The following is a 12,663-nucleotide window of genomic DNA, read 5'->3' on the forward strand; positions in this document are numbered from 1 at the left end:
ATTCAGTTTGTCCCCTTAGCAGAAGCACAAGTTTAAGTGATTTCTAGGCTGCAGTTTTCAATCCAGGGAAATTGGCCTTTGACCAGGCAGCATTTGCTGCATTTCCTGCATTTCCTGTTCACATGCGAGGTGCCAGCTCTTGCTGTAGGTTGTGTAGGTGCCTAAGGCACACAGCGATAATTTTATTATGCAGTGTTGCAAGCACCCTGGGGGGCTTTGCGGGAGTAAGAACATTTGGGGAAGTTAAGTCAGTGACTCATAAAGTCTAGGAGGTTCCAGGTTCTCATTCTGGAGTTTGCAGGGAGTTGATATCCTGGCCTGATCTCTGCTGACAGATCGCAGCTCGGACATTAGGAGATCTCGTCCGGAAGTTAGGGGAGAAAATCCTACCCGAGATCATTCCCATCCTTGAGGAAGGCCTGAGGTCTCAGAAGAGCGACGAGAGGCAGGGCGTGTGCATTGGGCTGAGCGAGATCATGAAGTCCACCAGCCGGGATGCTGTGAGTATCTCCTAAGCTCCCTGTAGGCCTTGCACCTGCAGGTGACTGACTCAGAGCTGCTGGGGAGGTTGCAGGAGAAGCGGCGCCTCCACGTGAGGACACGCGAATCTCACTCCAGCGGGTGCTGCTGGCGGGGCCACGTGTGGACTGCAGTTCCCTCCTCAGCTTTCCTACCAGATTTTCTGGCTGAGAACTAAGCAAGTTCGAGGCCTTGAGTGGCCTTTGGAAATTGGAGATCTTTTTCTCCCCATTCTTGAGGTTGCTCTAGATTAATCCCTTTTGTGTCTCTGTATCAGTTCAGTTAAAATGTGTGGTGCCCTGAGCAGGGGGTTGGGGGAGGCAAGGAGGGCATGCACGTGTGTGAGTGGTGGGGGCGGCGGGGGCAGGAGGGCCTTGCACTCACTCTTAGATGCTCTGAATGCCATCACCAAGGTCAGGCCTGCTGACCCCACAGCCAGCTTCTGACTGTAGACAATTCAGATGCTTGTAAGACTAGACCCTTAGAAGGAGCAGAGCAGATGAGAGTAAGTGCCCGGTGGGTGGGAATGGATTGTCTCCAGCAGTGGTACTGTTTCCATAGTAGCGAGAACAATCAAGAGGTTTGGAGTCCTTTCCACTGACCTTACTTTCTAGGGTAATTGACCCCCGAAACATTCCTGGGGATAGGTTGAATGTGTATACAGGCTGTCGATTGGGAGGAAAGCAGCACAGCCACAAAGAGGGTGGCCAGTCAGAAATGTAAGCATGTGGCCAGTTACTTAGCCAAGGCACCCTCACCAGATTGACAGGTTCTTTCTCCCGTGTGTATCAGTGTAAGTATTACATTTGGGGTTTATATTTGCATTTGGCAAAGGATACAAACCAGTTCTGTCGCCAGATAGAGTTGTGATTCATTGAGGAGCTACCGAGTCCCCTGAAGGCTGAGGCCTTGCAGGTGGCAAGGCCGACATGTAACCGGCCCTTAGGTTCATAGTGAGCTTTGCTTTGGTGGAATCAGTTACAAGGGGAGCAGAGCTGTCCTTGGCCCCATTGTAGCCCTAGGACTTCATAGAGGAGCAGGCTTTTGAGTTCAGCTTGAAGAACTTGGGGTTTTTCGAGAGGGTAGGCAAAGGAGCGAGTTGGGGGAGGGAGGCCACGTCGGAAGGCCTCGCTGTGGGAAGGAATTTGGATCCTGTAAGAGATGGAGAGTATCAGGAAGACTCACCTTAAAAACCAGGTGCTAGTGGGTCCGTGGGTTTAGACTCTTCGCAAGTAAATTATACATCCTTCCTGCTTCTGTAGACTTGCACGTTTTCACAGAAAGCCATGGGAGTGGTGGTGGCTGGGCTGGGCCGAGGTCCTCGCCGCCCGCCCTCGCCTCCGCTCCCTCCTTGCCTCTGCCGTATCAGGCACAGTGCCCGTGCTGTTGCAGGTGCTGTATTTCTCCGAGTCCCTGGTGCCCACGGCTAGGAAGGCTTTGTGCGACCCACTGGAGGAGGTCAGAGAGGCGGCAGCCAAGACCTTTGAGCAGCTGCACTCCACCATCGGCCACCAGGCGCTGGAGGACATCCTCCCATTCTTACTGAAGCAGCTAGTGAGTGGCTCTGCCGCACACCTACCAATTTGGCTTTACTATCTCTGTAGAACTCGAAACTCGGGGGGCCTTCTCATGCCAAGGCAGCCGCAGTGTGGGCACAGGAAAGTGGGTGCAGTGGTAGCAGATTGAGCTGTTTTCTCCTTGGACAGTCAGTGAATGTGGGTGCAGTGGGAGGAGGGAGCAGCGTGGAGAAGGAAGTCAGTGGTGGCTGGCCCAGACAGCAGAGGTGGGGACAGGAGCCAGCGCCTCAGTGTTGCCCCCGATCGCCCTCTCCAGGATGATGACGAGGTGTCAGAGTTCGCCTTGGACGGTCTGAAGCAAGTCATGGCCATCAAGAGTCGTGTTGTGCTGCCCTACCTTGTACCCAAGGTAAATCCCACCAGCAGCAACTCCCTCTGACCCAGAAGCCACAGGCAGCGCATTCCTGGGGCTGCCGCGAAGACCGATTCTGCGCTCAGATGCTGGGGGAGGCGGGCGGTGGGTGCAGGACGCCCTGAGCGGACACTACGCCCTGAAGAGCGGCCTGGGCTCTGCGGAGCCTGGAGCAGCCAGCACAGGCAGCATTCCTTGCGTTGACGGTGTTCATCATCCCACAGCTGACGACTCCGCCCGTCAATACCCGGGTGCTGGCCTTCCTCTCGTCGGTGGCAGGCGACGCCCTGACCCGTCATCTTGGCGTGATCCTCCCAGCGGTCATGGTGGCCCTGAAGGAGAAGCTGGGGACTCCTGGTGAGCAGCTGGTGAGTGTCATGATCACTCCCGCCGGCTTTCTAACAGCCGCCCGTCCTGCCTCGGAGGAGCCGTGCTCAGCCCAGGTGTCCCCTGTGGTTTCAGGAGATGGCCAACTGCCAGGCCGTGATCCTCTCGGTAGAGGACGACGTCGGGCACCGGATCATCATCGAGGACCTGTTGGAAGCCACCCGCAGCCCTGAGGTGGGCATGAGGCAGGCCGCTGCCATCATCCTCAGCATCTACTGCTCCCGCTCGAAGGCGGACTACACCAGCCACCTGAGGAGCCTGGTCTCGGGCCTGATCCGTCTTTTCAACGACTCCAGCCCCGTGGTTCTGGAGGAGAGCTGGGATGCGCTGAACGCCATCACCAAGGTCAGGCCTGCTGACCCCTCAGCCAGCTTCTGACTGTAGACAGTTCCAGATGATTATAAGACTAGCCCCCCAACATAATCCCTGCGTACCTGTCACCTAGCTTCAGATCTCCTGTTCATGGCCAGTCTCGGTTATACTCCCCCAGACCTCCCTCTGCTGTAATGTTTCCAAGCAGGCTTGAGAGGGCTGTACTTACCTCTGACAGCCTCTCTGCTTTTTCCTGGCTTCCCACAGAAGCTGGATGCTGGCAACCAGCTGGCACTAATTGAAGAACTCCACAAGGAAATCCGGTTCATAGGGAATGAGAGCAAAGGCGAGCACGTGCCAGGGTTCTGCCTCCCAAAGAAGGTAAGTCAGGGCTCATGTGCAGGGTGCTGTGGGCACGCGGCCTTCCTCAGCCTCCCCCTCCGGCCCAGGTCTGCGTGGGGCGCCTGGAGCAGCTGTGTGTCAATCTGACCGTGCTCCAGGTGCTATTCTGCACCTTCACAGACAGCGTGTTTCTTCCCGTGGTGGCCACATGGGGACAGGGTAAAAGCTGGGGATGAGTCACAAAGGTGACAGCAGTGCGTGTGCCTGTGTGATAGGCCAATTGGGGCTCTTATCTTCTGGCCACAGCAAGTCAGGACTATTCCCCAGCCAGCACCCGCTCAGGCTGTGATCCTGGCAGCCGAGTCAGTCTCTCCATGGCACTATGGAGAGGGCGGCTGATAGCACCTGCTTTTGGTGGGCGGACACCTGGGCCCAGTGCCTTGGAGATTTGACTCTCGCATGTGATTCTCTTGCCAGGGAGTTACATCCATCCTTCCAGTGCTGCGGGAGGGAGTCCTGACTGGCAGCCCAGAACAGAAAGAGGAAGCAGCCAAAGCTTTAGGCTTGGTGATCCGCCTGACCTCAGCTGACGCCTTGAGGCCCTCCGTGGTCAGCATCACTGGCCCTCTGATTCGCATCCTGGGGGACCGGTTCAGCTGGAACGTGAAGGCGGCTCTGCTCGAAACACTCAGCCTCTTGCTGGCCAAGGTAAGCGACTGATGGGTTCATCCTCTTCGTCCATGGGGATGTTAGAGACCAGATCTGTCTGCAGGAGGCTGGTCCAGGGTCATGGGCAGAGTGACAGCTTATTCTGGAGAAACAGCAAAGCAGAGGTGCTGAGACCTTGGACTGTAGACTCACTACACTGCTCAGTTACAGGTCCACCGCTTAGTAGCTATGTGGCCGCAATGACCTTGGGCAAGTCATGTAACCTCTGAGCCTGTTTCCTCTCCTATAGTTGGAGATTGCTGATGCCGCCTGCCTGACTTAGGGCTGTGAAATGGGGGACTTCGATGAAATGGCGTCTATCAGCCATTATGGTTTTCGGGGCAATAAATAAGCCTTTAGACTTAAAAAACGGATAGACAGAGTCAAGATTTGTTGTGGGGGAAAAAAGAAGAAAGAAAGAAAAGAATTCTTACTTGAAGTTTGGAAACAAAGGCAAGCTTACAATTTTTAGGTTTTCTTTTCCTTTTTGAAGAAAGGTGTGGGGAGTAACTTCCCAGCTAAATGGGATTGTGAGCACCAGCCTTACTCTGTAGAAAATTGAGTCTTTTTAAAAAAAAAATTACATTGCTTTCTGTGCTATTCTTTTCTGTGGTGATTTTGCAACTCTGCATACAAATGGAGCCTCCCTCGGGGAATGTGTCCCTTACGCCACGGGTCAGATGCCACCTATAGACAGATGGTTCCCACCTCACAGATGTACCAGCCTCGCTCCAGGGAGCCTCCCAGCAGGCAGCCAACTCCTGACCCCAGGGTTCCAGGCAGCTGTTCTGGTTTTCCCTTTTAGTAAAAGTAAACCCTTAGTCCTGGACCTGTCTGTATTTTGTCACGAGTGCGCCTGCTTTTCTGTAGATGGTCAGGGATTAAACTGGATTTTAAAAAATTTTTATATTTTTATTGATTTCGGAGAGGAAGGGAGAGGAAGAGTGAGACAGAAACATCAATGATGAAAGAGAGTCATTGATTGGCTGCTTCCTCCATGTCCCCCACTGGGGATCGAGCCCGCCACCCAGGCATGTGCCCTGACTGGAAATCGAATCGTGACCTCCTGGTTCGTAGGTTGATGTTCAACCACCGAGCCACACCATCTGGGCTAAACTGGATTTTTTTTTTTTTTATTGATTTTTTTACAGAGAGGAAGGGAGAGGGATAGAGAGCCAGAAACATCGATGAGATAGATCAGCTGCCTCCTGCACATCTCCCACTGGGGATGTGCCCGAAACCAAGGTACATGCCCTTGACCGGAGTCGAACCCGGGACCCTTCAGTCCACAGGCCAACGCTCTATCCACTGAGCCAAACCGGTCAGGGCTAAACTGGATTTTTAATGGGAAGGTTGACCATGTGTACAAGGATGACTTTCAGAGGCCACTTGTTTCATAGGGTTGTTCTGGGAGGTAAATGGCAAGTGCTCAGTTGGTGGTACCTGCCCTTATGCACCTAGTTCGCTTCCCTGTCTTGGCACTAGAATCGATCTTCAGTGGTGCTGACAGCCGCTGCCTGCCTGCTGCTTAACGTATTCGGAGTCCGAGGTTCCGAGTCATTGCCCACGTGGACAAGTCTCCACACAGCCAAGCTGGCGGGTCCCTCAGTGAGGGTGCTCCTCCTCCTACTGCTCCTCCCCTTTTTCCTGTGTCGTGAAGGAGGTCAAAGCAGAGGAGGAGGCTGCACATGCCCTGTCTGTGCTTGGCTGTCCTCTCTTACGGGATACCTGTTCTAGCCTGTGAGAGAGCTGGGCCAGGGGCCAGTTCATGGTGGTCTGCCTTCATGTCTGTGGTGATGAGCTGCTTTCATGCCTGTGGCACACTTGGACTCCACCTCACTGTGCTCTTGGGTGTGGGTTTTTCTCACAGGTTGGGATAGCCCTGAAGCCCTTCCTGCCCCAGCTGCAGACCACTTTCACCAAAGCCCTGCAGGACTCCAACCGGGGGGTGCGCCTGAAGGCTGCCGATGCGCTGGGCAAGCTCATTTCCATCCACGTCAAGGTGGACCCCCTCTTTACAGAGCTGCTGAACGGGATCCGTGTCATGGAGGACCCGGGTGTCAGGTGAGGTGCCAGCAGGGGAGTGCTGTGGCTGCGAGGAGGCCAGGCAGCTGCTGAAGCAGCCCTGGGCCGGTGGAGGGAGCAGCAGTGAAGGAGAGCCATTGGTTCTGCAGGGACACCATGCTGCAGGCCCTGAGGTTTGTGATCCAGGGAGCAGGGGCCAAAGTGGATGCAGTCATCCGGAAAAACATCGTCTCGCTCCTGCAGAGCATGCTGGGACATGACGAGGTACGGCTGCAGGAGGGCGGGGCTGGTGGGCTCTTCTGTGGTTGGCATCTCCGTTTTGCATTAGAAGAACTTGGTACACTTGCTGACTGGTCAGCAATCATAGTCATTCCTGACATTTGTATCATTCTTTATAGTTTACCAACATTTGGTTGTGAGCACAAGGCAGGTAGTATTGATATTGAGACTCTGTTGGTTTAATATATATATATTTTTTTGATGGATTTCAGAGAGGAAGGGAGAGAGAGATAGAAACATCAATGAGAGTTATTGATCGGCTGCCTCCTGCACGCCCCCTACTGGGGATCGAGCCTCCAACCCGGGCATGTGCCCTGACCTGGAATCGGACCAGGGACCTCCTGGTTCATAGGTCGAGGTCAACCACTGAGCGATACTGGCCTGGCAAGACTCTGTTATAGATAAGAAAAGTAAGGTTTTTAAAGTCCCAGATAGCTCATGAATTTGCTCTCTTAATTTTAAACAAGTCACACTCCCTCTCTGCCCCTCATTTCCCCATTTGTAAAATAAAGCTTCATTTTTTGGTTCTGGAAACACTTGCTGAGCTGAAGGGTGAGCCCAGAGGTAACTAAAGTGTGGTCACAGCCCTCAGGGATCTGTCTGGGGTCTGTCCCAGTGGGAGGTGTTGGCACAGTTGGAGAGCATGAGACTTGCCTGGTCCACGCCTCGCCAGTGGTGGAGTCAGAGCAGAATCGGGGCCCTGTGACTCCTGGTTCTGTCACAGTTCCGTTAGTGTGGTCCGTCCTCACCCAGCCTGGAGGTATTTGTTAACCGTGACAGGCCCAGAGGGGCCGAGTCTATGGATGAGAGATTTCCTTCCCCTTCGACAAACAGCCCTCTGTTGTGTCGTTTGACTCACATCTGTGGGCTGATCTCTGGAGAGAGGCCTTTGGTTCACGCGTCCACTGTGTGTGCCCCACACGGGGCAGCCATTGTTGTACTTGTCACGTCTCCTCCCGTCTGGTCTAATCCCCCGCCGCCTGCTGTCTGAGTACAGCCTGCCTAGGGGTTTAGATGGGAGACTACTTTGTTTTGGTCATAGTCTGCCCAGGTTTTTACAGGGCCAGAAACATTGCAAGCAAAAGTGAGCATTTAAATCAATTTGCATTTCACCACAATGCAGCTTCAAATAGATCCTGTTGGAGAGAGTGGGCGTCAGAAAACCCGTTAGCCTTGCCGGGCACCTGGGCTTCTGCTGGGAACTTATAGGCCCCAAGTGCCTGCAGACCATCTCCTCCCCCTCAGAGCTTCCTCGGGATCGAAGGTGGCAATGCAGGGTGCCGGCCTGGCGTTAGCCTCCCTGTGGCATTGAGTCCCCGGTTGGTTGGGTGGTGTTTTGGGGGAGGCCTAGCAGGTTGGCACTTACTGATAGCACAGAACCTCAAATCCACTCGCTCAGTGTCCCATCACTAGCTGACAGGGAGGAGCCATTTGTGTGTCTGGCTTGGATTTCAACAGAAAATGCTTGACCTTTACTTATCTTCCTTGGGTTGATTAGTGGCTCTAGTGTGACTTCCTGTGAAAACCCTAATAGAATGTAGGTGGCAGTGGCACACCGACATAGGAGAGAGAGAGCACACACGATTGTGGGGGGGAGGGAGCTGAGGGGTTCTCTAGCTGGGTGGGCAGGAGCCTCCCCTCTCTACGCCTCCCCCTGCCTCGTAGGGCTGTTGACAGTAATTGAGATAATAGTGTAAAGCATTCAGACTTTCTAAGGAGAAAGGTGCTATGAAAATACAGTCATTATTGCTATTATGATGGAGATTACCATTTGCCCACACTGGAGTTTCTGTAATTAAGTGGAGTGCTGGGGGTGTAGTTTTTCACTCTGCATCAAGTGGCAGTTGTAGTGAATGGCAGCCCCAGCCTGGAGGAAGGGCTGCAGTTCGAGTGCCCGAGTTGCTTTGTCCTCCTTCTTCCCTGCCCTTTGTCCTGCCCTTTGCCATGGTGATGATGGAGCTGGTGGGACGGCTTGCACCACCTTTCAGTCCCTTCTCTGCTCTGTCAGGACAACACTCGCATCTCCTCGGCCGGATGCCTCGGGGAGCTGTGTGCCTTTCTGACGGAGGAGGAGCTCAGCACAGTCCTCCAGCAGTGCTTGCTGGGTAGGTCTCTCTTGCACGCTGTGGACTTCTCCTGGGGGCTCTCAGCCCTGGGGGAGCTGTGGGTGTGCTTCCCCTTCCCCTCAGAGGGTCTTCTGGCAGCTGCACTAGCCTCTCCAGGGTTCCAGCTGCTAAAACAAAATGGAGTTTCCAGTGCTCCTGTAGCCCTGAGTGTCTGCTCACAGGACACAGCTGAAAGTCTGAAGGGGTTTGTGAGACCCTCTCCTTAACATGCCACTTTGGGCAGGGAGGCCCATGTGCAGTGTGCGCTGGGGTTTCCGCCAGGATGAGTTGGCACTCTAGTCTCAGAGGTGGGGCAGGCCCGAGGGTTTGGGGAGGGCATGCTGTGAAGTGCAGGGCGACCCCCATGTGTCCTTCCACCAGCGGACGTGTCCGGCATTGACTGGATGGTTCGGCACGGACGGAGCCTGGCACTCTCCGTGGCTGTGAATGTGGCTCCTAGCAGACTCTGCGCAGGCAAATACAGCAGCGAAGTTCAGGACATGATCCTCAGCAATGCCATGGCAGACAGGGTAAGGTGTTGGGGCAGCAGGCGGCCTCCCCGCCCCTAGCAAAATTCCTCTGCCAGAGCCTCACTGACAGCGTGGTGTGGGGAGGGACCCAGACTGGCTTGTGGGTAGTCAGAGGCATGGTTCACGTTTTACCGTTTCTGGTAACTTGCTGTGCCCTTAGACCAGAACTTGCTCTCTCTGGGCCCCAGTTTCATCATCTAAACCAGTGGTTCTCAACCTGTGGGTCGCGACCCCTTTGGCGGTCGAACGACCCTTTCACAGGGATCGCCTAAGACCATCCTGCATATCAGATATTTACATGACGATTCATAACAGTAGCAACATGACAGTTATGAAGTAGCAACGAAAATAATTTTATGGTTGGGTCACAACATGAGGAACTGTATTTCAAGGGCCAGAGGTTGAGAACCACTAATCTAAAAAGTGAGGAGTTTGGGTTGAAGCACCTAGAGGTCCCTTCTAAGGAGAAAGTCTCTGATCCCTGTTCCTGGAACCAGTGATGCACGTGTTGTTCATCTGCCTCACAGCCAGGGCAGCCTTGGGTATAGGGCTGAGGAGGCTGGTGGTGCAGAGCAGGATCCCGGCCATTCCTGGGAATGGGGGGGCCTGGCCCCGTTGCCCCAAGGAAGGAGCTGGGTGCCGCCCTGCCTAGCTCTCTCCTCCCTCCACAGGTCCCCATCGCGGTGAGCGGCGTCCGGGGCATGGGCTTCCTGATGAAGTATCACATCGGGACAGGAGGGCAGTTGCCTGCCAAGCTCTCCAGCCTGCTCATTAAGGTGAGGGGCTGGCCTGCTGTGGGACACTGGGCCCCGCCCAGGCCCGTGGTGCTCAGCTGGCGGGGAGAGCTGTGGGAGTGGTTCTGTGTGCGTTTTTCTCTGAAAGCGTGCCCGACTTTTTGTCAGAGTCTCAAATAGACCTGACATCCCAAATCAAATTAAAAACTAGTATTTTAGGCATTTTTTTCCTAGGCATCCCGACTTTATAAAACTAGGGACAGATCTGGGATCACATTTAAATATATCTCTTCCCTTGTCTCCCATTAGCTGGCATGGCACTTACGAGGGTGGCTCTTGTGGGGTGTATAAGCCGGGAAGCCAGATAGTGGGGCGCCTCACGGCCTGTGTAATAAGGCATGCTTCACCAACATGAATGTATACACAAGTCAGAACCAGAACCTGGCCCTGGCCAGGTAGTGCAGTTGGTTAGAGCATCATCCTGATATACCAAGGTTGCAGGTTTGATCCCCAGTCAGGGCACATACAAGAGTCAACCAGTGAATGCATAAGTAAGTGGAACAACAAATCTATGTTTCTCTCTCTTTCTCTCAAATCAGTCAAAAAAAAAAAAAAAAGAACCAGAACTGCCTTTTGAGAGGTGTGGCCAAGCCTGAGACTCTGCCTTTGTAGCCAACTCCCAGGCGTTGACCATGCTGGAGGTGCACGGACCTCGCTTTGAGTAGTGAGGTTCCGCAGGGTGATGGTCCCCACCCTGCAGACTCCCAGAACCCTGCTGAGTTTGCCGCCCGATTAGATAGAGCCCATGTGTGGACGTCACCCTGTTTGCAGCTGTTCATCAGCATTTGTTTACTGAGAACCCGCTGTGCACCCTGCTGGGTTGGACCTGGAGATGTAGAGATAAGTGGGCAGACAAGATCCCTGGAGTTGGAGATGCACAGAAAGCCCGGGGAGGGTCCTAACCTAGTGGGGCTGTCAGGAAAGACCTCTGAAAGCTGACATTTCAGCTGAGACCTGAAGGATGGATGCAAAGGCACCACCAGTGAGGATGTGGGGCAAGCTCCTCCCAGGCAGTGGGACCAGCCAGTGAAAAGGTCCGAGGCAGGAAGGCAAGTGGCATGTTTGAGGAAGTGGAAGCTTAGTGTGGGCAAGAGTAGTGAGCAGGGGGGAGAGTGGCATGAGATGAAGAGGGAGTCGCCCTGTTACCTTCCCATGGGAGGGAAGGCGGCGAACGGGAGCAGTGGGATCAGTTTCCATGATGAAGTGAGTGTCAGGGCGGATGTTTGGGCTTCTTGGAGAAACAGATGGGATGCGCCTGCCTAAAAAGCCTACGTTCCTCTTCATAGTGTCTGCAGAACCCATCCAGTGACATCAGGCTGGTGGCTGAGAAGATGATCTGGTGGGCAAACAAGGACCCGCTGCCTCCCCTGGACCCCCAAGCCATCAAACCCATCCTGAAGGCTCTTCTCGACAACACCAAGGATAAAAACACTGTCGTCAGGGCCTACAGTGACCAGGCGATTGTCAACCTCCTCAAGATGAGACAGGGTGAAGAGGTGTTTCAGGTGGGAGCCCGGGGCTGGAGTGCCTCCCGGGGCATGCTGTGGGCATTCGTCTGCAGATCTTCTGCATGACGGTCTTAAACATCACACTTCCCTGCCCACCTGTATGCATGCGTGTGGAGGGACAGATTGCGATCAGGGACTGGTCTCATGCCTGAAAACCATCCTCTCTTCCCATAGTGTCAGACTTCTCTTAGCAACAGAGCCCTTTCTTCCAGTAAAATCTCACATGGCACCCACATCTATGGAACATGCCAGCCGGGCTGCCTGTTGGAGCCCAGATCCCTGTTCACTCAGTCCCTACCGCCAGGCAACCTTCAAAGCACTGAAAGCTCACCCTGCCTCGCCACGTGGAAAGTGTGGAGTGGTTTCCTTGGATTTCCTCGATGCCCTCAGTGGTTCTAGTTCTGAGGTCACCACTCATTTTTGTCTTTGGTTGGAGAAACCTAAGGCCCTCTTTCTGACTGTCTCCCCGTTCCGTCTTCCCCACAGTCCGTCTCTAGGATCCTGGACGTGGCCAGTTTAGAGGTGCTGAGCGAGTGCAACCGAAGGTCGCTGAAGAAGCTGGCCAGCCAGGCCGACTCCACGGAGCAGGTCGATGACACCATTCTGACATGATGGGCTCTGCGTCAGCATTTTGGCTCCACCTCTTTGTTCAATGTTTTCATTTTTGAAAATACGCTGGTTCCGATGGGGAGCTTAGGAGATGGCATTCCCAGGAAGTATTTTCCTATATCAACAGACCACAGCCAAAGCCTTAAATCAAACCCACACACACCTGAAAATTGCCTCCCATCCTTTTCTTTGGAGAAGAGAAGAAAAAGCACATGTGTGAGCCTCACCAGATGGTAGCCGGTAGCTGGTCCCCAGCTTAGCACGGCTGGTCAGACTTCTGGCTCTCCTGTGCCTGAGCTCTGGTTCCAGAGCCAGCGCTACCAACCGTTTGCCTAGGTCCTGAGTGGGGCGCCGGACTGTAGAGGTTTGCCTCGTGTGGTGTGTCTTGGTGTAGCTTTTCAGTATTGTGTGGCCTGATTAGATCTGACCCCTGTCCAGTGAAAGTGATACTCATGAAGCCTTGCAGTTCACAGGTTGGGGGGGTGGTGGGGGGGTTAAAGGCAGGTTGTTTGAAGGAGGAATGTGTAATAAAGGCTTTGATTTAATCTTTACGTAAGCCGATTTTTAAAAATCCCCAAACATCCAATAAACACACAGCTTCCTCCATCAGAAATAA

The 12,663-nt window shown here is 54.0% G+C and overlaps 1 protein-coding gene across 3 annotated transcripts in view; it reads left to right on the forward strand.

Moving 5' to 3' along the window:
- The window catches only part of GCN1 (GCN1 activator of EIF2AK4), a 55,443-nt gene extending 42,780 nt beyond the window's left edge, over positions 1-12,663 (forward strand). For all 3 annotated transcript variants that reach the window (XM_070400071.1, XM_070400072.1, XM_070400074.1), the window contains 14 exons: positions 336-500; positions 1,912-2,073; positions 2,353-2,445; positions 2,673-2,816; positions 2,911-3,180; positions 3,415-3,528; positions 3,967-4,197; positions 6,068-6,261; positions 6,372-6,486; positions 8,510-8,606; positions 8,988-9,136; positions 9,808-9,912; positions 11,217-11,435; positions 11,925-12,663. In XM_070400071.1, coding sequence (XP_070256172.1) covers positions 336-500; positions 1,912-2,073; positions 2,353-2,445; positions 2,673-2,816; positions 2,911-3,180; positions 3,415-3,528; positions 3,967-4,197; positions 6,068-6,261; positions 6,372-6,486; positions 8,510-8,606; positions 8,988-9,136; positions 9,808-9,912; positions 11,217-11,435; positions 11,925-12,050 — 2,184 coding nt within the window. In that variant the 3' untranslated portion in view covers positions 12,051-12,663. The remainder of the gene's footprint in view (positions 1-335; positions 501-1,911; positions 2,074-2,352; positions 2,446-2,672; positions 2,817-2,910; positions 3,181-3,414; positions 3,529-3,966; positions 4,198-6,067; positions 6,262-6,371; positions 6,487-8,509; positions 8,607-8,987; positions 9,137-9,807; positions 9,913-11,216; positions 11,436-11,924) is intronic.

This window comes from Myotis yumanensis, unplaced genomic scaffold (genome assembly GCF_028538775.1).
Source record: "Myotis yumanensis isolate MYYU_CA2020_CCGP unplaced genomic scaffold, mMyoYum1.0.hap1 SCAF_19, whole genome shotgun sequence".
NCBI lineage: Eukaryota > Metazoa > Chordata > Mammalia > Chiroptera > Vespertilionidae > Myotis > Myotis yumanensis.